This window comes from Engraulis encrasicolus, chromosome 10, assembly GCF_034702125.1.
Source record: "Engraulis encrasicolus isolate BLACKSEA-1 chromosome 10, IST_EnEncr_1.0, whole genome shotgun sequence".
Classification (NCBI taxonomy): domain Eukaryota; kingdom Metazoa; phylum Chordata; class Actinopteri; order Clupeiformes; family Engraulidae; genus Engraulis; species Engraulis encrasicolus.
Window position 1 is genome coordinate 29,861,261 of NC_085866.1, and position 23,471 is coordinate 29,884,731.

The 23,471-nt window shown below is 40.7% G+C and overlaps 1 protein-coding gene across 3 annotated transcripts; it reads left to right on the forward strand.

Moving 5' to 3' along the window:
- Positions 1-1,288: 1,288 nt before the first annotated feature.
- On the forward strand, positions 1,289-21,495 carry atp6ap1b (ATPase H+ transporting accessory protein 1b). Of its 3 annotated transcripts, XR_010036388.1 has the most exons (12): positions 1,289-1,421; positions 2,434-2,560; positions 3,619-3,693; positions 5,151-5,344; positions 6,063-6,094; positions 6,193-6,278; positions 8,362-8,615; positions 9,608-9,658; positions 17,623-17,860; positions 18,463-18,731; positions 18,851-19,214; positions 19,260-21,495. XR_010036388.1 is itself a non-coding variant. In XM_063208582.1 (10 exons), the coding sequence occupies exons 1-10, from the start codon at positions 1,297-1,299 to the stop codon at positions 18,667-18,669; spliced, it is 1,389 nt and encodes a 462-aa protein (XP_063064652.1). In that variant the 5' UTR covers positions 1,289-1,296; the 3' UTR covers positions 18,670-21,495. The 3 variants fall into 3 exon arrangements, 1 of the variants encoding a protein (XP_063064652.1); XR_010036387.1 differs by having other exon boundaries at positions 18,851-21,495; XM_063208582.1 differs by having other exon boundaries at positions 18,463-21,495.
- Positions 21,496-23,471: the final 1,976 nt, after the last annotated feature.

Genomic DNA, 23,471 nt, shown 5'->3' on the forward strand with positions numbered 1-23,471 from the left:
GAAACATGAACACTAAAGTGCACAAGTGCTAGGATGACAATCCATCTGCGCGAGAGTCAGGTTACACAAGTGCACCATTTGAGATTCAGCCTGTGTTTGGAGATCACCTTAGTCTCTCTGAATGTGATTTCTACCACAGACATGCATTTTCCAATGGTATAAGCCATGCACAGGGAAATTTGTAAGTGAAAACAGTCTTGACGTCAATTCATTCAAGTTTTCTGGTCTTGCCAAGGGGTCGTTTTTGATGGAGCAGTGCTGCTTTTGCTTTGCAGCTGGCATGCACACTTTGCCATTTCAATGCCTTCTGGTAACCTAAGTGCGCATGCACGCTGTAAAGCAAAAGCAGCACTGCTCCATCAAAAACGAGCCCAATGTCTTGCCTGCTCTTGACTTGGTTGTGTTGCCACTGCCTGCCTGTTACCAATTAACTAATACTTATAGCTATCACACTGTACGTGCCATGCATGGGGATGTAGGCTAGGCTACATACCGGTATTAATGATACAAATTTTAGAAAATATACAGTGATCGGTTTTAATATAATACATGTACAGTATATATCTTGCTAAATCTTAATGTAATTTTTACATTTTTAAACTTGAGACTTAGGCCGAATCCTATGGAAATTGCCATATAGCCTAAATATTTAAAGACAGTCTTCTGAAAATTATTATTTTTCTACGCAAACTCAAAAGGTCAACTATAGGTTATCAATTAGGCTAAACTTTCCAGTCCATATAATAGGCTTACACCAGTCCTGTTCCAATAGGCCTATTTGATGTCTGCAAACAAAGGGATTTGATGTTATTCCTCTGAAAAATAAAGGTGAAAGAAAGCCAAAATAAATATGGCCTAATCTCCTCTGCAGATAGCCTTACCTAGTATCTCTTGACTCACTGTAGGCCTATTAACAAAATAATCAATAATTTTGAGCCTGGCTTTTCCACATTTTCAGGCTTTGCATTTTCAAATTGGCATATAGGCCTATGCAAATTGGTTTATAGGCCTATATTAGATATAATAGGCCTACCGGTAATAGCCTATGTTTTATTTCAGAGAGCATGCAAGGTCTATATCTTTCTCGTATGTGCGAGTAGGAAAATCAACTGGATTTCCGCATACTGTAGACCTTGACAGTGGAAACCTTCTCTTTTACGTGGATGACTGTAAAGTAAAACGTTATAACATTTTTTTTTCAAGCTCTTGTGCTTTGTGAGTGACTTCAGAGCTTCCATGGGACTGTTGATCACATGATTACGCGCAGCTGACACACACGTGACTTAAGTTTTAAAGATGGAGGAAGTGAGCACGTCGAAGAAGAGTTTTCTCAACATGACTGTTTTTAGATTGTTAATTGCCTTGTTATTGACTAACTTTTGTTATTGTCAAGTACCGTTGGTGATGTGGACGGATGAAGGGTAAGTAGTGATTTCTTTATCTGTTTTTTGACAGTGGATGTCAAGTCGCTAAAGGCAACTTCCCCTTCCGTGTTGCACTTTGTTGCTTATTGTTGTGATTTTTCGTGTTCATTGTGTTGTGACACTGTAACAAGTGTTGCTGAACATTTGGATGTAAAGTCGGCCGGAGATGTATAAAGTAGTGTAGTAGTGAAGGACTGAAGTAGAAGCAGAGACGTTCTGTCTGGTTAGAAGTTCTGTGTTTTAGAAGTTTCTTGATAGCTACTTAGCCTACTTCTAACTAATATAGAACTAAGGAAATATTTGGTAGAATTACAAGTAAGCTTAGCAAGAAACTGACTTGAGTAGTAAGTTACTGTTCTTCTAATGCCACGCTCAAATGGAAGTACTAAAGTATTCAAAATGTGTAGGCCTACCAGATGCATCATTCTCATATGGGCAAAGGGCTCTCATATAGGCCTAAACAGGTTGCACTACCTTCAGGTTTACTTAGACATAATAGGCCTACTCGCCTTCAGTAGGCCTACATGACAATGTAGCCAGCCTATTGGTGTAAAAATGTTAAATTCATCATAAAGAAGCTTGTACAGTGAAGTGGAAGTGAGAGGAAAAAATATACTTTAATTAAGAACAGGTAGGCTACTGCATTTTAGTACAAATAGCTTCTAGTTGTACTTTGTTACTGTACAACTCTGGTAGAGACCCATTTATGTCTACTCTCGAGCCATGGGAAGTCTTGCATTGCTTTCTATGGGCCATGGTCTACTCTATGCAAATGGCCAGTGCTCTTGCCTCAAGTGTTGAAGATGTAAGGCCCTGCCATGGCCTAATTGTAGGGCGCTGATCCTCCCCCATCTCTCTCTCCCACTCGCTTCCTGATACCATCTCCAACTGTCCTATCAAATTAAGGCAAAAAAGCCCTAAAAATATATATTAAAAAAGTGTTGGAGATTTAATTTCGCTTCGACTTCATTTCGCTATCAGTAAAAGATGCAACTTTGCCTTTTTAAAGGAATGCTCTGCCATCTCTGGATCCTCCTACTGCTGGTCAGATGATGTCTGTGACTCAAGTGAAGTCCTACCTCAGCTCAGCACTGTCCACAGCACCCCACACCGTTCTATTGTTTCAACAAGACAAAGTAGGTTCTCTCTCTCTCTCTCTCTCTCTCTCTCTCTCTCTCTCTCTCTCTCTCTCTCTCTCTCTCTCTCTCTCTCTCTCTCTCTCTCTCTCTCTCTCTCTCTCAAATGTAAAAGCTTCTTTTGGAATCATATTTATCTTTTCCTGATAGTAAAACGTCTGTCCTGTCATTCATACTACGCAACTAGGAAATTGGGCGAATCACCCAAAACTTTACATAAATTAAGATTATGCCTGACTGACACACACGATGTTGTGATTTTTTTTCTTACTGTATCTGTCAATATATTCAGCCATCATAGCCAATTGAAATGGATAGTTAAGCTGTCAAACAGGAAATGGCTTTATCGCTGACCTAGATATCGGCCAAACTTCACTGTATTGATATGAAACTTGTTTTTGGTGCTTATGATGACCATTTCTCTGGACTAGGGTCCCATTGCTCAAAAGCATGGTTGCTAACCAGTTAGCAACTTACTAGGTTTCCAATGGGAAATTGCATTGCAACCAAGTAAGTTGCTCACTGACTTAGCAACGACGCTGTCGAGAAAGGCAACCCTGGGTCAGCTGGCATGGAAAGTTGCTTATTATGCACTGCTGTTTGGAACTATTTAAGTTTCTGTGTCAAGTCAACTTCTAAATTGTCAGTGTGGTACAGCAAACTTTTGTGGAGGCATTTTGTTTTGGGTTAGTGCCATGAGGCTGGAAAAGACATGCACAGAAGGCCCACTGATTAATTGGTGTTACATGTCAAGTTCAGTAGCCGTCCTTAAATTTTGCATGATTTGAGATTTCTAGACTATGGACTTTTAGCCCATCCTGTTGTCATTATACCTGGGATTTCACTGCCATAAGCCAAAGTAACAACAGTGTTTCTGTTACTTTGATTGACCAGCAGATGGCAGTAAGCTGCCAAACGTTAATGTGCAAAGGAAAGGGTTGGGTACCCCTGGCCTAGAGTTAAACTGCTATCGTATGTTAAAAGTACTACCCCACCCCCGTTATTTTTGTTTTAATTTAAATTAACAATAGCATTGGCCTCTCCTTCCCCTCCTCCAGTTAAGCATAGATGACTTCACTGTGTATGGAGGTGTCTTTGGAAACAAAGAGGATGGAGCATTTCCCAGCCTACAGGTGAGTCACCAGTTAGAGACCTTAAGTCATTTCTAGAGCAGTGTGTGGAGTAGCTGGAAAGTGCATGACGAGATCCAAGATTTATTTCCTTAAGTCTTAAGTGCATTACAGAAGTGTGATCATTTCCTGTCATGTGTCTTGATTTGTGTAAATATCCCTCAATAAAAAAGTATACTCTCTGTGTAGTTACAAAATGAATGATGAGAGCAATTGAGTATGACTAATTTTAGATAAGACGGTGGAATGAGGACAGCTGACTTCCTGAGTATAGTGAACAAAGAGATAAGTCCATCAATTATATCTTTCTTTCCTGACTGTAAAGGCGTATTCCAAGATGACCATGTTGATTCATTGTGGTCAGATTTTGGAAACATGGTTCAGGAAGCATAATGTATCAGTTTTATAATGGAGTGGATACCACAGAGTGTTGATGGCAACCTCAGTGAGATCTGGGATATGCTGGAGAAAGCTTTACACCAGGGGTGTCAAACTCAAATGGACAGAGGGCCAAAATCAAAATCTGGAGCACATTCACGGGCCAAACTCAATATATATTTTTTTTTACAAAAATGGACTAAAAGCTTATGTTAAAATTAATGTCTAAACAGATTCCCATCATAGTTCAAATGTGCCTGCACATTCTGTTGCATTTGAGTGCGAGTTGTTTCAATGGCCTGGGCCCACTCATATTCCTGTGATATACAAATGTTCATGTTCAAATCTTAATACTCTATACAGTTAAGGTGTATGTGGGCCAACTGTAATACACATTTAAAATGATCTGTCGGGCCAAATAAAATGGCTCCGCGGGCCAAATTTGGCCCCCGGGCCTGAGTTTGACATCCCTGCTTTACACAGTTGAAACAATACAACGCCAACTGTGAGTCGTAATCAAAAGTTTAACCCATTGATGTCTGATGTTGGGTTGCGCAACATTGGTCCTGGCACCTGGAGCTGCATTACGCAACATTCAGGCTCATGAGATTTGAGACAACTTTATTAAAAATCTCTGTTTGTTTGAGATGAATGAACACATTCTAATGAAAGATGAGGGTCTTAGCGTTTAAATTCAATTTAGTGCATATTTTTATGTGATTTATGTGACCTTTTTTGCAGGTGCCTTAGGCGTCAATGGGTTAAGGTGGCCAAAAAATGTATTAGTGTGCGGGACCTTAGTGTCAACTGTTTTTGGCAGGACTTTGTATTTGAAAGCAGTATTTATGACCATGATACAAATTCAGTTAATTGCATAATACAATCATAAAAGCTGTCAGTTTTCACATTTAGCAAGAGGTTATTTCATCATTATTTCATCAACTTTTCCAAACTCAAGGTCCAATTTCAAGAAAACAAACAAGCACGCATAGATGTTAGAAGAGAAATATAATGATGATAAAAAACCCACAATAATAAAAGTTTATATCTGAATTTATGTGTGAATGTCATGTTTTAATCAGGCACATTTGAGAAAGGCCTCCGCTCCACTGGTCTTGCCAAGCATAGACATGGGTGTGGCTTCAGAGCTGGCGGCCCTCCTACAGGAAGTGCTGGGTACTCCTCCGCTTCACACCGATCCCTCCAGCCTTGACGGCCTGGCCAGCCAGCTCACAGATCCTGCCCTCCTCGTCATCCGTCTGCCTTATGGCAAAGGGTAAGATTCACAGCAAAATGGGCCCTACCGTGGCCAATCGGTAGGGTACTCGTCTGCCATCCGGCCGACCCGGGTTCGATTCCTGGCCCGGGTCCTTTGCCGGCCCCTCCCCATCTCTCTCCCCATTCACTTCCTGTCCACCCCAAACTGTCCCATCATCAATTAAGCCATAAAAGACAAAAAAAGTGAGATTGACTGCAAAATTGGCCCTGCCGTGGCCCTAATGGCAGGGCACTGGGCTGCTATGGCCGCCGGCGACTCGGGTTCGATTCTGGCCTTAGACATTTGCCAATCCTTCCCCGTCTCTCTCTCCCCACTCTCTTTATGTCTGTCTTCACAATACTACCAAAAATGAAAAGGCATAAAAAACAAATGAAAAAAAAGGCCAATTTCTTCAGTTGTACTATAGGGCCTAACTTATGGCCATCAAGTCTGATGAAGAGCGCATAGCTCGGAAACGTTCATGTGGGAAAATTTAACAAAAAGAAAAATGAGAACAAGTGTGCAGACATTCAACCTTTATTTTTTTTCACTATTGAGCCTATAGCCATGTGTGAGTTTGGAGATCCCAACATTGGAGTTATTTGTGAACATATTATTCCAACGATAAGTGAAAGTTTGGCCTTGTAACTTGATCATGCAACTTTAGGTGGAAGTGGACAAAATGCTTAAGTTAAACTACCACAACATCTAAATTGTAATTGTTTTCCTTTTCTAGTATCCTGATTAAAGATGTGCTACATCAAAATGGTGAGAAGATTTTCTTGTCTACAGTAGGATCACTGGTGTTTGTAATTGGTGTTTTGGGGTTTCATCATAGACGTTTAATATTTACTTTGTTTGCTCAGATGTGATTATAGGCAAAGCGCTGCAAATCGTGCAGGAAGCAAATGTGCCATATACTGCAATCTACACCGGACTGCAACCCTCACGGGTAGGTAAACATGCGACTCACAAAACACTTCAGCTTTCATGAGCATTTTGTTCATGACAATCTGAGTGTTTGAAATGTCCCATTTTTAAAATGACATGACATTGTTTGTTTACATTACAATTGCATTACAATTGAAATAAATGAAATAAATTGTGCGGGAAAAAAAAAACGTTTTTTAGTTCTCAACCACTGATCACACAGAGCTGTGAATGCACTTCAAAATCAACCCATGAACCAAATTAAAGACACCAGATTTAAATAGTCAACAGCTTCCCTTACATTTAGAACTGAGTTACATGAAAACAGTGTAAAGGTGTTGCACAAAACAATGACTTTGGGTCCTGACAAGTCAAGGGTAGCGTGAACAGTAGGCCTACAACTGCATGTTGACATTGGCTGGCTGGAATTCTACTGGCTAACAGGCCTGACTCCCTAACTGCTTACCCATGACTCCCCCTTGGGAAAGAATGCATGCAATAATGTGATCCGTTTTGGAGGGAAAGGGAAGCAGCCATAACATGTTTTAGTGGCCCTGTCACATAAAATGCTGTGACAAAAAAAGTAAAATAAATGGTTTAGAATGCCGGTATTCTACACCAACATTCTGTGAACACAGCCGGTATTCCATGTATTAAGAGTAGAGATGCACCGATAATAGGGTTTTTCACAGGATCCGGGTCCGGCAGGATCTTAAGCAGTGGATCCGGTATCCGGCATGTTACCTATAAATCAGGGTCAGGTGCATCTCTAGCCTAGGCTTTTCAGTCAGTATTTCACAACCCCAATCACTGCATGGAGTGAAAGCCCTTTGGAAGCGGCCGTTGCAGGCAGTGTGGCAATAAGCCAATGAGTCTAAAAAATAGTTTGAGCCAACGTAATAAAAAGGGCCCACGTATGCGAGTAGACTATACTGCCCTACAAAGCAAAAAGACAGTAACTGCATTGCTATTTAAAATGAGTTACTATGACTTTAATGCCATATATATCAAAGTCTAAAGTTAAATAAAATGATCGATCTGAAAAGAAGGTGGTAATATAAAGTAACAAAACTGTCACATGTCAATAATCTCCCAAAAACTACCTGTACTGGATTACAGTATCATTTTAAAGTCAACTGACTCAGTTTTGAGCTCTGCGCAGTTACTGCCTTTTTGCTTTGTAGGGCTGTATATGTTTCAACCCTTTTGTAGGATCCGGTATCTGGTTCTGGATCCGGCAGGATCTTAAGCAGTGGATCCGGTATCCGGCAGGATCCTAAAAATCAGGATCCGGTGCATCTCTAATTAAGAGAGGAATTGAAGAGTTTCATTGCAAAACGGTGTATATCCGTTTTGGAGAATGTTGGGACATTGACATATTTGTGTTGGGCATTCCATTACATTGCAGTGCAAAATGCATTTTATGTAGGGTGAATTCAGGTAAATTTGGCCACTTTTTCCATTAACTAATATGCAAAAAAGTGGCCCAATTTACCTGAATTCACCCTAGTTTTAAAAGGTATGTTTTCAAAATATTTGAATGGCAAGAATTCACACATGGGTGATAGGACTTCTGAACAGTCATTTCCAATAATAAAATTCTAAATTCAAACATGGTGGCTACACCGTTTTCCAACAAAACTCTTCAGTTCCTCCATTACCCCATTTGTGTCCCCCAGGTGATTGCAGACTCCTCCATTGCCCCTTTAAGTTGTGTGTGTTGTATTTAATGTTTGCGTGCATGTCTGTGTCCCCTGGGCTACTAGTCCAAGGTTTCAGGTTCTGTTTTTGTCAGTTGTGCAATCTCAGTCTTGTGATGTTGTGTGTAAACGAGTTTTGCTCAGGGACGCAAAATGAATTTCAGTGTAAACTGACAAAGTACTATTGTATGGTATGGTTATGTCCTCAAGGTGATTGCGGACTCCTCACCCATGAGTGAATGTCAGGGAAATTTACATTTTTGTATTGGGCACTCCATTGCATTGCCTTGCTAAATGCATTTTATATAGGTTTAAAAAGTATGTTCTCAAAATATTTGAAAAGCAAGAATTCACCGTTTTGCATCAAAACTCCTCAACTCCCCCATTACCCCTTTATGTCCTCAGGTGATTGCAGACCCCTCCCCCATGGGCGCCCAGCTGGTGGGCCGCTCCTTGCTCCAGTCCCCGACCCCCAGCCCTGTGAAGCCCCCTGTGGTGTTCAACGGGACCCAGGGCCCCTGCATCCTGCTCTGGGCAGACGCGCTGAACGTCAGCTTTGAGCGTCAGCCCAACCAGTGGGACTCCGTGGACCTGGCTCCCTTCACCTTCTCTCCCACTGTGTCACTGGCGGGCTCCTCATGCAGTGAAAACTCCTCACTGTGAGTAATTGAACCATCTGTTGTGCTTTCCAATATGCGACCTTGTGGCCTCACGTTGTGCTGATGCCCCGCCTCCGTGGAGAAAACAATTAAGTTCGCCCGCTGTCAGCCTAGCCAAGACAATTTTTGGGGGACTATTCTTTCGCCATCCAGTTTGCAAATGAGAAAATGACTTTACAATTGAGCTTTTGCAAGATATTGAAATAAAATGCTGTCGTCAGCAATGTCATCACGACGTATTACTTCCTGGTATGAGGCCACAAGCACAAGTGGAGGACGCAAGGTCGCATATTGGAATGCAGCCTGTGTTTCGGATTTACAGCAAGGCGCACCATGTTGTTGGCATCATGGGCTTAGATCACAGTCTGCCTGGCTTCACACAATGGCTGTCAAATGTCTGCTGCCAAATGTTCTTGTAGCGTTTGTTTCATGTTGCGAGATCTGATTAGATGCTAATTCCAGTATTTAGCAACTTCCTAGACGTTTCCATTTTATTGTAGTAGATATTTACTGGTACATGGACAAGTGGTGCTTGAAAGTATGTGACTCTCCAGACCTGGTCATTGTTTTTTGTAAAAAAAAAAAAATTAAAAAAGAAAGAAAGAAAGGAACCTGATATAACGGACATCCAATCAGACATCCGTTTTCAAGTTAAATGATTACCAGCAAGGATTTTTTTGTCACTTCTCATTGAAGCCTGTAGTCTGAAAAAAAATTTTTCCACTTATAATCCTAGAGTTGTACCCGACCACAATTCTTTTTAGCTAGCCAGAGTTGCAGAGTGTTCATGCAACTGGATGTGTGGGTTTTTGATGTACATATTTTTTGTTGTACATGTTACAATGATAAAAGATGGATATTCTGATTCTGAAAGCGTCTTACGTCAACAATATTTTTTTACTGACCCTGCCATTTGTTATCATATCATTTCCTCTCTTCACGGAAACGAGGGATGTTTACACAGTTGTGATGTTCTTCCTCTTTCATTTCAGCCTTGTATTGAACTACAATAGCGTCCTCAACTTCACCAGTCTAAGCCTGACGTAAGTCTTCATTTTTAAGTTTGTGTCTGTGTCTGTATGATCTCTTCAAATCTCATTCCCTGTGGGAAAAAAGATATTCATATACTTCTATTGATTGATTGTTTTGAAAGTCCTAATTTGTTCACAGAAAACATTTCTCATATTAGGTCTTTTTTTGTACATAACATTACATTACTTAGCTGATGCTTTTTATCCAAAGCGACTTGTAGTTCTTTTTTCAAGTACAGAGTATTGGTAACAGTCCCTGGAGCAGTATGGGGTTAGGTGTCTTACTCAAGGGAACCTCAGCCATGGAGTGTGGTAGGTGGGAGGGTGAGATTCGAACCAGCAACCCTCAGATCTAAAGCTCATCACCTTAACCACTAGACCACGGCTGCCCCCCCCCCCTTTCAATACACACCTCCAGCCTCTGGTTCACAACAATCCAGAACAGGCTGTTTTGTCATTACAATGTGTAATTGCTACTTGCCCCATGTTGAAAACGTGGTGCGCACCCCAAACTTCCCTGACTTACCTTACATGCCCTGACTTCACACCAATGTCTATTTAAAATCAGACTAACGCTTCGTCCTCTGCGCATGTTGAAACTCTGGTTGCACCAGATAATTACTTTAGATGCCATGCGCGGAGTATGTATTTTCTTTGTTCCTCAAGTTCTCTAGTTGCTCACATTCACGACGTGTAGCTACTGCTGTCTGAATGGGCTTTCAGATTGCATGGATGAGTGGATTACCTGAGCAAATTCAGTGGATGATCGACACCGCCTCATGGTACCTCCAGGGGTGTACTGTCAAAATGCTCATGTCTGCATATTGTTGGATTTTAGCCATTTTGTTCCAAACGTTGTAAACCCATTTCCAAATCATTTTCCAAACTTACTATGTGTTGGCTAGAATCCAGCGTGTTCTTTTTAAAGAGTCAGAGAGCATGGTGTCCAATTCTTGATTTCAGCGGGTTTATTTATCCAAAGCATCTGGCATGAAGTTACAAATAATTAAAGCATTTTTGCATTCTGTTCTCCTGTGACCTCTTCCTACCAGCAACAGTCAAGATCATTCTGTCTTTTCCTAGTGTATCTGTCTTTTTGTAGTAGAGTGACCATCCCCCGTCTGTCTCCAAGCTGTGGGGGCTCCCATTGTGTCCAGGTAGACCTAGGCCCCTTGGCCAGACCTCCTGAGGTGTGTCTTGATCACACAGAGAAAGTGGGTTGGATGTGGCTGATAACCCTTCGCAAAATATACAGCATATGATCATGACCCTTATTAAACATTCTCAATGTCAATTTACAAAATGTATGCCAATATATTTTCAATTCCCTCTCTTGATTCGATTTAACATCGAATCACAAAAATATCTTATGTCTATCACTTGGGTTATGGTTGGAGATTCATAGGCCTACCCATAGAAGCCTATAGGTATTGAAATGCAAAAATTGTGTTCAACCCAAAACAACAGTTAAAAAATAAACAACCAAACCTAAAAGATGAATACAAGACAATAACTGAAAATGCAGTCTATATAGTGTCACCCCTTTTCTCTGGAGTCCCTCTCTTCAACTGAAAAATCTTGTGGCAACATCATAAAAATAGACATGTTCTTTTTGGCACCCGAGAGTGTCAGCTATGGTGAAGTGCTTCTCAATAGTATGTTAAACTCTTTAATAGGAATGATAAGCCCAAAGAAAGAAAGAAAGAAAGAAAGAAAGAAAGAAAGAAGAATAAAAGAAAACTTCAAAATTGTTCCAAAATTGCATTTTCATCGCATCACCCAGAGAGCTATAAAGAAAATCCACAACAAAAACCTGGAATAAAAGAAAATGTTTGCGCACCATTTATCATGTCAGACCCTGCCCAACTTTTATGTCACACTTTCCATGGGTTGAGAAACCATAAAAACGTAAAAACCATAAACCATAAAAAAAAACATATGCATTTCTGAAACAACAGCAAAAATTCAATTTCAGCCCTTTGCCTCTTTACTAATCTAAATTCATAAATCAACTTTCAACTTCCAAAATTATAGTAAGGAAAAAATCTGAATTCTTAGAAGGGGGAATATTACTTCTCTTTGAAAGAAGAAGGGGGGGGGGGATACTTCTCTTAGAAAGCTAAAGATACAGTCAATGACATGTCCCTTATTCATCCACCATTGACAATGAAAATAAACTCTCCCTCTCTTTAATCTGTATGGCACAGCCAAACAGATTAATCTTTAAAATAGTGGAGGTGTGTGCCAAAGTTTATGTAAGTTATCCCTTCAACAAGCAGAGTGCACCCCCTTGTTTTCCAACTCTAAGGACTTTGTCGTCCCATATCATTGATCGAACCAGCGTAGTTCTTTGTGTCCCGTCATGGACACCCTACAGTACTTTGCTCAATGCCCTGGCAGAGAACCACAGTTCTCCCATCTGACTCCGTATAAATCTCCTTAGATTTCTCAACGTTTGCAACTGCCAGACAATAGAGAGCACGTACTTAACTTCATGACACCTGGTTTCCTCCAAGTTGACCGCTGATTGATCACATGGTTGCACTCTGTTGAGATTCTGTATCAATTTAAACTATGGCACCCCCCTCACCGCCTCTGGGTTTTGAGCCCAAATTTTGGAAATAAAATTAGAACTGGGGGATGAACTTGGAAGAACGGCAAAGTCTGTACAATAGCTGTTTAAAATTAAAGTTTTTCATGTTAAAATGGCATTGTTTATGACTTTATCGCTGAATATTACTTTTTATAACTTTTTAGTTTTCTTAAAAACCCATATCAATTACCCATGATCATAACATACCTAACCAAAGTGAGTTTTCTTGTTTAATAAAATAAAATGTATAAAGGGAAAATTGGTGAAGTCAACTAAAGAAAATAAAGCACTGTTTTAAAGTAACCCAAAACGATGAAAATATAGTCATGGAAACTATAAACTAGAAATCCTATGAAGCTTATTTTAATATAGTATCTCTAACTCCTGCATTTTGATGGAACATAACCAAATAAAGTCATATTTTCCTGAAAGAAGAACACGTTGTAACAAGAAAGCCACCTCTCTAAAAAGCTGAAAATGATTCCTTTGTAACCCAAATAGTAAATAAAATGTTGAAAAATATCCATTTGAAACCCAAATAGTAAATAAAAATGTTTCTTACTTCAAAACCAAACTCTTTGTTGACCAAAAAGAGAAAGAAAGACCCATCTGTTTTTTTTAAAGAAAGGAAAACACCGCTTATTAAAAGAAAAATGCTCACAAAGAGGTTCAAATTGATTCATTTGAAAACCAAATCAAGACGTAAAATGAAAGCATTATCAAAACCAACTTGAAGAAACCGAATGAATAAACTCAAATCAATAAATGAAACAACCCAAAAAATGTGTAAAATAAATGTCATGACGTCACTGTAAGTAGGCCTCTATTAAATTGCCATATTAACCATGTTCTTCTCATTTTTTTTTAATTCAACCTTTGCACGTGCACTCTCAATTTTTTACATGAACACACATAACACAGAGACAGACATAGGGCCCATTGACATACAATGACAGACACACAAGGAATACATATATGTTAGTCTCCTGTTCTTGGGGAAAAAGGGAATGAAACCTGAAGTTAATCAACCATGGTTACTTCTTGATAATAACCTGTTATGACACACTGGCTCCTTCTTATCGTTAACCTGTAGATTAAATCAAATTCACATATAGCATACAAAACAAGAGATATGTTCACATTCCCCAATGTGTCTCGGTCCCCTGGTTTCACTCCATGGTCATGTTCCTGAAAGGACTAAATGATTAAGGCAATTCACAGTATATTCCTCTCTAGGTGTCGACTCCCAATCTCATTGTCTCCAGACATCCTGAAGGGATTAGGTCAACAACGAGCTTTGCACAACAGGCAACCGTATCCTGTTATCGTCTCCTAAGAAGAAAAAAAAAAAAAAAAAGAACAATTAGTTAATCTTCACTTAATTGAATCACACGAAACCAGGTCGATTAAATGCAACTTAATCCTTTTTCAAAACAAATTGTATGATTTTTCCAAACCTGAATGAATTAAAATTATTGCTAAAAACTAATCTATATTGATATCCAAAATTTGAAAACCTTGCCCATTTCATACAATTATTTTATCACCCCAGTGTCAGTCAGGTTTCTGCTCCACCTCTAATGAATACGGCCAATTCCCCAGGGTGTCAAAGGACCCCAGGGTGTCGACGCCCCCCAAGGCATGCCCACACCCAAATTCTGACACCCTGATCCATGGTGTGGCGAGGGTTGTGGTAATAGGTACGCTTGCTGTGTGGCATACCCATAACCCCTTCTATATTGATTTGGGATGTTTGGGATCCCTCTCCACTGCACTTTGGGGCACATTCTCTTCCAATGACCCAACTCACCACAGCCATGGCATTTGTCCCCCATGACCTACGCCAACCAGTCCTATGCCTCCTGCCCAAATTCCCCTGGGCCTCTTTTCACTTGGTGGAGGGTCTGTTGAACCATTTGATACTCCAGATTTATTTTTTGTGTCACTAACTCTGTTGCGAGCCTCCTCTAACTGCAGTTTCAATAGTTCCAGTCGTGCTGCATCTGTCTCCTCTTTTGCCTCCTGCACCTTAGCTTGCTGTATCTTCATGTGATGTTTCAAGTGCCGTTCCCATTGGTCAGTGGTACACCCTGCCAGGTCCGGGTTGCCCTCCATGGCCTTTCGAACTGTTTTGGGTACGCTTCCCATGATAGCTTTTCTGAATTGCAATGTCTGCCACTGTCCAGAGCCAGGTGACACCCTGCTCTATCAGTCCAAATGTCCTTGCACCTGATCAGAAATTCTGATATGTCTTCATTTTCTTTCATGGTGAATGAGAGTGTGTGTGTGGTCCCTGTAGGAACAGGAAACTTTGCTCGCATAGCTCCTCCCAACTGTGTAGCATGAGAAGTGAATGATTCTGAATCCGCCAAATTGGTTGTACCTGCAATGGTCTCTATCTGCATAACATCAAAGCTGGTCACTTGTTTCCTCCAATATTGCTCTCCAATCTCCAATAGCAAGCTTGTGGACCCAAAGTGAGTTGAAAAAAACTTGCTCATCCCATGCCCCTCCCCCTTCTGACGGAGGGGGCATTTTTTCAACGATGCAGTTCATGTCAGTGAAGGAGAATGGTTTGTACTTCTCTCCCCCCTGGGGGTCTTTGCATATCAATGGCAACATGTTCTGAGGCACAGGTAGTGGTGACTCCACTGTGTCTCTGCTTTCGTTTGTCTTTCTCGTTTCACAACATGTTCCTGTCTCCATTTTTTCTGACATGCAATTAACAACAGTGTTCAACTTGCTCCTTCCATTTCCTGTCTCTCTTTCCACTGTCTTTTGACATTGCTGTGATACTTTATTAGGAGTTTGTTTCACTTCTTCCAAGACATTTGCAAAGTATGATGCTGGTGCGGGTGGCAGAGATACTGAGGTGGGTCTGTTTTGTATCAACAAGAGTTGATTCTCTGGGCATGTCTCCGATTGTGTCTGTGCAAATTTCAACGCTGCGCTGGCTAATGACATATTATGGAGGCAACTCCTTTTGTACTCTAATTGTTCCTTCTCCCTTTTCCAGTTATCTCTGAAAGAGAACCTGGACTGCTTCCTGTTTTTTTCATGTTCCTCCAACTGAATTTGGGCATACTGTACTGCTTTGATGAGATGTGGCAACAGGTCACGCTTTTCAGTATCTCTTGGCACATGCTTTTGCCTCCTCAACTCTTCCCAAATTTTGTCATACTTTTCTCCCGTTCCTTTCCTTTCCTTTTCAATCGATGCAGCCATAAGCTGTTGTTTTATGGCTTCCCATTGACCCTTCACAGTGGATGTTAGCACTGGAGGTAATCCTCTGAAGTCACCCTTTCCTCCAAGGTCCATTATGTTTATGTCTTAACTCCTCCTTTACTGCTAAACTCCTTGAGCTTAGTTAGTTAAAATTAATTCTTTCAATGATTAACATACAAAGGAGACTGCTATTCAATTCACATAGAAATAGGCAACATTCACACTGTAACTACCAAATTCCACTCTTAACTAAACATCCGATTAAATCTCTCATGGTCAACCTACACCGATTCCCACAATGCAGTTGTAACAATCATAGCAACACATTCAACGAGGCCCACACTTCAAGCACCATTTTCCCCAGCTATAAACACTCCAATAAATAACCAGCAATGCAATATTCCCAACAAATGCTACCACAATACTTCCCCAGCAACGTAACTCAGAGCAATGTAATCTCAACACAGTCCAGTATCCACACAACAATCAGCCAATAATATATGTGCCATCCATTATATCAACAAAATATGGGCCCCTCTGCCCAGCCATAATGATTGTCCGTATTTTTATTTTTATTTTATTTTTTGCATGACCTTTGCCTTAAGCCAGTATTCCATATTTATTTCTTGTGCACTTTAACCTTAATGCTTTAACCATTTGTTTAGACATGCCTACAGTAGGGTGACAACAATAAAACCTTGATCTGCCCAATAACAGTACTTAGATAAATCATTGGTCTGCTTACCATTTGATTACACATTGTAGCGGCTGTTAGTTGTTGTCACCCAACTGCCCCTTCGTCCATTTCTTGTCTTTTTGTCCACCAGCTCTCCTTCTTTATCACAAGTCGGGGTCACCAATTGTTGGATTTTAGCCATTTTGTTCCAAACGTTGTAAACCCATTTCCAAATCATTTTCCAAACTTACTATGTGTTGGCTAGAATCCAGCGTGTTCTTTTTAAAGAGTCAGAGAGCATGGTGTCCAATTCTTGATTTCAGCGGGTTTATTTATCCAAAGCATCTGGCATGAAGTTACAAATAATTAAAGCATTTTTGCATTCTGTTCTCCTGTGACCTCTTCCTAACAGCAACAGTCAAGATCATTCTGTCTTTTCCTAGTGTATCTGTCTTTTTGTAGTAGAGTGACCATCCCCCGTCTGTCTCCAAGCTGTGGGGGCTCCCATTGTGTCCAGGTAGACCTAGGCCCCTTGGCCAGACCTCCTGAGGTGTGTCTTGATCACACAGAGAAAGTGGGTTGGATGTGGCTGATAACCCTTCGCAAAATATACAGCATATGATCATGACCCTTATTAAACATTCTCAATGTCAATTTACAAAATGTATGCCAATATATTTTCAATATGTGTATGTGACCAAAATATCAGCCAGAAAGGATGAAAAAGAGAAATGGTCTGTGACACCACCTGATGAATGACTATTTTTTGTGATGTACCATATTTTGGTTATTACCCATTGCTTGTTAGTTGATTGACATGGAGTTGCACTGCATTGTTTTGGCGTTTCCTCTACTTTTTGGAGCAGTGTAGGTTTTTGGACCGGCTTTAGCTTTGATTACAGTTCACATTTGGTGTTGCATTTTTCCAAATAAACTTCCACCTAGTGTTGTATGTAAGTTTTCACCTAAATCTTTGATCTTTTGGTGTGAATGATGGTGGAGTTCGATCACTGTGCAAACCCTTCTCCAGCACATTCCAAAGATTCTCAGGCTGAGGTCTGGACTCTGTGCTGGCATGTCAATGTGTGAAAATGACTAGACCTTAACCTCTGAGAATCTTTGGGATAGGCTGGAGAACGCTTTATACAACATTCAGACTCTACCATCATCAATGCAATATCTCGTGGAAAACTTAATGCAACACTGGAAGGGAATAAATCCAGACATTGCAGAGGTGTATTGAAACAATACAACTCCAAATGTGTGGCGTAATCAAAACTATAGGCTGTCCAATAACCTATTATAGTGTGAACTAGTTTTTTTTTGCCAGGGACTTTTTTGACCACACTGTGTATAATATCAATTACAAAAATCCTAAAACTGAGCATTGGTAAAAGCTTATTTTTCATTTGTGTTTAGTTAGAGTTAGAGAGAATGTGTCAAGTTTAGACCTTTCATTATGCCCTCACCCTCTGTTTATAGGTTCTCGATGACCAAGCGGTTTTCCTCGGTGTCTGCACGGAACTGGTCCCTGGTTGAGCAGGTCAGGGTGGCGTATGATGGCCAGGTTGCCACTTTCAATGGCAGCAGGGAGATCTACTCTCCCGCCGAGTACTCCTACCACTGCCAAATGGTCAGCAGCACCACTGACCCGCTACTCGTGGCCTTCAACGTCACCGACAATGCCAGGTCATGGAGGATACTCTTCACAGACTTCCAGGTTGGAATTGCGGCGATCGCTTTTACAGCACAGTAGGACATTCATGTCATTACACAGGCAGGTGTTGAGTGGGGTGCATCAAACCAAAGAGTTGTCTAAGGGCGTATTCACACCTACCCCGTTTGGTCTGGACCTAACAAAGGGAACTATCGGACTTTCCTGGTCTGAATACGCCCTAAGTAGAATAAGATGCACTACATCAAGCCCATACTTACACTTTTCATACATGAAAAATGTATCTTATCTGCCATTTTGAATTTCCAGAAATATACATTTTTAGCTGCAAAACCTGTTTTAACTTACTGTATTACTGTACTTTGGTCATAATAATAAATATTAGTTTATTACAGTTAATTACTTGCACCGTTTCAATGTGCATTATAGTTGCAATATCTACTCTGGCCACCATCCTACACAGTGCACCTTTTAATTCAGTTCTTACCTTTTAAAATCATCTTACCTGTCGCTGTTGCAAATCGGTGCCAGAAATGGGATCAGTATAGTGCCATGTACATCAGGACACAGTTAGCATGTGTTTTTTTTCCCCGGTTGTAGAGAAAATGAAAAGTTTTAAGACCCCAATGTGTTATTTGTTTCTGTAGATCCAAGGCTTCAATGTGACTGGGGACTTCTCGTATGCCAGCGACTGTGCCTCTTTCTTCACTGGGGGGATCTGGATGGGCCTGATCACCACCCTCCTCATGCTGCTTATCCTCACCTACGGCGTGCACATGCTCACGCAGCTGCGCACTATGGACCGCTTTGAGGACCCCAAGGGGCCCGGCATCTCTGTGCCTCTCAGCGAGTAAGCTGGCCAAGGCATTCTGGAAACGGACCTCCATCCCCCTTTGCTACCTTCCTCCAGTCTCAGGCTGAATCTCAAATGGTGCACTTGTGCACTTTAGTGTTCATGTTTCAGTGCGCATGCCGTATTAGTTACGCACTGAAACATAGTGCCCGAAGTGCATAAGTGTGCCATTTGAGATCAAGTTTCTAAAATGTCAGTCTCTCTGGGTTCTTTCTAGTATCCTAACCTATCTCCCTTGCTCCCTTGCCTGTTTGTGGCCTCGTGATGACGTCACTAACGACAGAAATGTATTTCAATATCTTGCAAAAGCGCAATTCCATTGTCATTTTCTCATTTGCAATTGGGATGGTGAATGAAGAACAGTCCCGCCAAACGTTGTTGTGGCTGGGCTGACGGCGGGGAAACTTGATTGTTTTCTCCACGGAGGAGGGGCGTCAGTGAAACACGAGGCCACAAGCACAGCCTGAGGATGGGAGTCCGCATACAGGAAAGAACCTTTAGTGTCTCTGTGTAGAATCAGGATCCGTTTGCCTGCCATTAACGGAGGTTTTGTGTGTAGAATCAGGATCCGTTTGCCTGCCATTAACGGAGGTTTTGTGTGTATGTGCCTTCGTGGTAAGTGCCTTCGTTGCTCTTGTCCTCAAGATCATTCCATTCCTGAGAACTCCAGCCTGTGCCTTTTTTTGTGTGTGTGTGCAAATTTTACCCTTCACCTTAAATACTTGACATATTTAATGTATTTGAAAGGGTGTGAAAGTGACAATTTCTGAGCTAAATGAAGACAGAATAATTAATTTATACAGTACATATGAAATGCCATGTCCAGCGCCAGTAAGCAGGAGACTCTGGTCATTTGGATCATTGTACTCCTCCTCTCTGTACCTGTTTGCTGATTACACGTATGCGGATATTTTTACATGCAGATTTTTTCATCCGTTCTCGTGTAAACACGACATGTGTATAAAAAATAAATCTGAATTGTGGCAAGTGCATTATAGCCCCCTAAATGCACATTGTAAACTCGTGTAAAACTTGTAAACGGGAGGCCAAAACCAATGCGTTTTCAAAAATATCCACATACGTATAAACAGTGTCTAAATATTCTCCAGGTACCCTTTGCTTTCTTTGTCCCTTATCATTGTCACTTATCCGTCTGCAGCACAGAGTAAATCACTGAATTACTGTCCCATAACTACGATACAACAACCTTATTCTTCTACGTTTAAAGGTGCACTGTGTAATATTTTCAGTAGTTTATTCACAGAATTCATTCTGGCCATTCACAAATTTTACCTTTTTTCGTGAATATTTACCACCACCATCAAATCTAAGTATTCATTATGACTAGGAAAATTGCACTTTGCATGCATGAAAAAGGGGATCTTCTTCATTGTCTGCCATTTTGAATTTCCAGAAATATACATGAAAAAATTCACTGTACTCTGGTCGTAGGACTAGAAAATATTAGTTAATGAATTAGTAAATATTCGTGAAAAGTTCAAAATTGGCAGTAGAAAGTACAGCTTTATTGAGCAGCATGGTTGCAATACCTACTCTAGCCACCATCCTACACAGTGCACCTTTAACATTACATATGCATACCGCCAACACGGCTTACTTTGCCTCATTTGTGTAGAGGCTGCTGCACTTACAGTTGCTTGCTGGAGTATTCATCATACCCCTTGAAACGTTCAACATTTTGCCACGTAACAACCACAAATTCAAGTGAATTTTACGTTAATTGAAGTTGAAAATATTTACAAATTAACACACGATTGTGATGTGGGGAGAGTTCTACTCTTTTAAATTGTTAAATTGTTTGTATAAATAGGCTACTTTGTTGGCCCACTTTTTGGGACATGTTCATTCTGTTTCCCATACATGGAGACTGCAATTTTAGCCTATTCCCTTCAGCAAAACAGTTGGTTGAAATTGGGCGGAATTTAGCTAATTTTTGCATTTTTTTTTTGAACTTTTTGGGCGGGATTTGATTAGACACATCTGGCAAGACACATGTGCCACATTCTCCCTCTTTTGCTCTCAGAAGTATTAGGACAGTCTAACACTTGGATTTGTGTGAATTTCAAACAATTTCATCGCAACCTTAGCTTAATGTAGCTGTATCGTCTTGCTAAAAGGTGAACCTTTGTCCCAATCTCAGGTCTTTGGCAGACTACAATAGGTTTTATTCACAAAATATTGAAAACTTGAAGGGGTAGGAATGATTCGGCAAGCCACGGTACCTTTCCCAAAATGTTGGCTACACCGCATTGAGTGCAGTAGGCAGACAGAAGAGTGTGCCTTTTAGTTATTATTACAGCATGTGCCTTGTGGATCTTGATGCCAACTCCTCTTTTATTTTGCCTAGTTGAATATGTGAAGAGCCTTTTTATATGTGCACTTACTAGTAAACCCTAGGGCTGCACACTGTTGTGTATGATGCATAAGAACATGTTCAAGTGAAATTGTCATCTTAACTTCCTGTGAACAAATGTGCAAGCAAGACCATAGTAGTCTGTGGTTCAAATATTGTAGTGTAACAAATATAAATGCATTATTTATTGTGCAGCCCTAGGACATTTAAACGTGACAATTAGTTGTGTCAGGAGAGGAGTGCCTGATGTGTGTTTGATGTGAGCTCTGCCAAATATTGAATGTTTTTGCTGAAAATGTTTGTAAGGGGGTGATTCTCATTTGCCAATTATGTGTGGTAGTCCAGGCACATTGTAACTCTCATGCAGGCCTCTGAGTTGATACATAAATGAAAGGCGCTAAAACTTTGTGGCAGTGTTGATTCAGCTTTTGAAATAAAATTTTGTCAACAAGACTTCAGGCTTTAGCGGGAGCTGGAGAACTTGCCTTTTTCCAAAATGGGCTATTTCATTCGACTTTCAGAATCCCTTACCACTCAAGGTAATATGACTAAAAACAACTGTAATACACAGCATACATAAATGCTGACTAATTACTTGTGAGGCATGCGTTTGTGACTACTATTACCATAATGGGTGATTGACCTTGAAACGTCATTGCCAAGGTCTATTTTGCTATTCTGAAGAATCTGAAATTTATCGATTTTATTTTTCCATAATTGTTCCTGTCATACATCAATTATGGTATGTTGACTTTTAATTTGTGGTCTATGGATGTGTTTGTGTGTAGAGTTATTTAGGCCTACTTGACCAGGGGACCATTCCATCATTGGCGCTGAATTCAGCGGGGCTTACGCGCAAAAGCGGAGTTTCAACTAACAGCAGCTTAAACTTGAGGCAGACGCCGTTCCACCACTGAGGATCAGCTGCGTCTTGGCTAGTTTCACTTCAGCCGCACTCATCAAAGCTGGCGTTGCGCTCGTGCACGTTGTACATGGGAAGTCCATATCGACGATTGTCGAAAATGCGATCATGTTGTAGACTTGGGCATGCCTTGTCAAATCAAGTCTTTATCAGGGACATTAGGCGACCATCTGTAGGTGAGCGGTAACGCAACCGCACCTTGATTGGGAGACCAGCGTTCAATCCCCAACATGCGTAACAGATCATAACTCAATTATCGAAGGGAGAGTCTCGTCCGAACCTCGACTGCCATCATTTCAATGCGCAAAAATAAAATGCTTGCATCATCTAAGGTGTTTTAATTTTATCTTTCAGAAGAATTTCTTTTATGATAAAAGGCATAGACTAGGTAAAACGTTAGGCAGAGATAATTGAATCATTGCAATGCAAACTCCAAGCGTAGGCATCTGCAAGGTGGTTGTGAAGACGTTTTTTTATTGCCTATGCTGAAAATAGCCTAGACATTTAAGGTAGGCCTATTGGTAGACCTATTGCTTGACAGCAAATGAAGCCAGCCACAAAGCGACATCAAAGGAGAGAATAGGCAAACGTATGTTATAAAGTTTTCATTTCTAACATGTCACCATGCAAGACTTGAACCTGGGACAACCACTTCTTACGCAGCGCACCTGCCCATGTGCTATTCACGTCTTTATTGTCATGGAAGGAATTGTCCAATATCATCTTAGTAAATCAACACTACAAATGTTTTTTAAAATGTACTGATTATCAGAAAACCCGCAAAATGAAAGACAATGGTAACTATTGTAGTTTTTACTTTCACATCATAGACTATTAAAATAGAGTGACTGGTTCGCTTTGATCTCGTAAAATGATGGCGGGAATCAAGCGGAACGTGCCCGTTGTGACAGCTGTTTCCTACAGGTTCATGTTTTGTGCAACACTGATTCATTTAGCCTGGTGTTAAACCTGGGAGCTACCAGGTTAACGTTGGAGCATAAATTGCTGTGGCAACTCAGCTGAGTTTCAGGTTAGCAAGGCTGATGGAACGGATCTCTGTCTAAAAATAGCTTAGTTTACCGACTTGAGCTCGGATTTGGGGTTACCGCCGTTGATGGAATGGTCCCCAGGCTTTCTCATACCCCCAGAGTGGTTTAACATACGCCACCAATAGACCAGAATAGGCAATTGGCCTTTTAGGTATATGATGATGTGAGACTGAACAGAAGAGTGCACACCTCTGAGAAGAGCCTTGGAAATATAAACATTCAATATGATGGCTGGATATTTATTGTAGCCTTAAATTGATACTGCACCATTTATAGAAATAGGCTAATTTTTACATTTCTACTTGAGCTAAATAATTGCGTTTTACCTTTCCCCTGTATTTCTAGTCATTCTCTGAGTCTGGCAGTGCAGATTTTACCTCTAAGCTAGCAATTAGCAGCTAGCTGAACCCATAAGATTCAATGATAATTGCTAGCTTGTAAGTAGATATGGGATCACC

What these genes read in the sequence shown, in the direction of transcription:
- atp6ap1b (XM_063208582.1), top strand. Translation starts at nt 1,297, where the DNA reads ATGGAGGAAGTGAGCACGTCGAAGAAGAGTTTTCTCAACATGACTGTT. An exon ending in GTGATGTGGACGGATGAAGG is followed by an intron (nt 1,422 to 2,433) that starts GTAAGTAGTGAT and finishes GCCTTTTTAAAG; the next exon opens with GAATGCTCTGCCATCTCTGG. An exon ending in TGCAGTGAAAACTCCTCACT is followed by an intron (nt 8,616 to 9,607) that starts GTGAGTAATTGA and finishes CTTTCATTTCAG; the next exon opens with CCTTGTATTGAACTACAATA.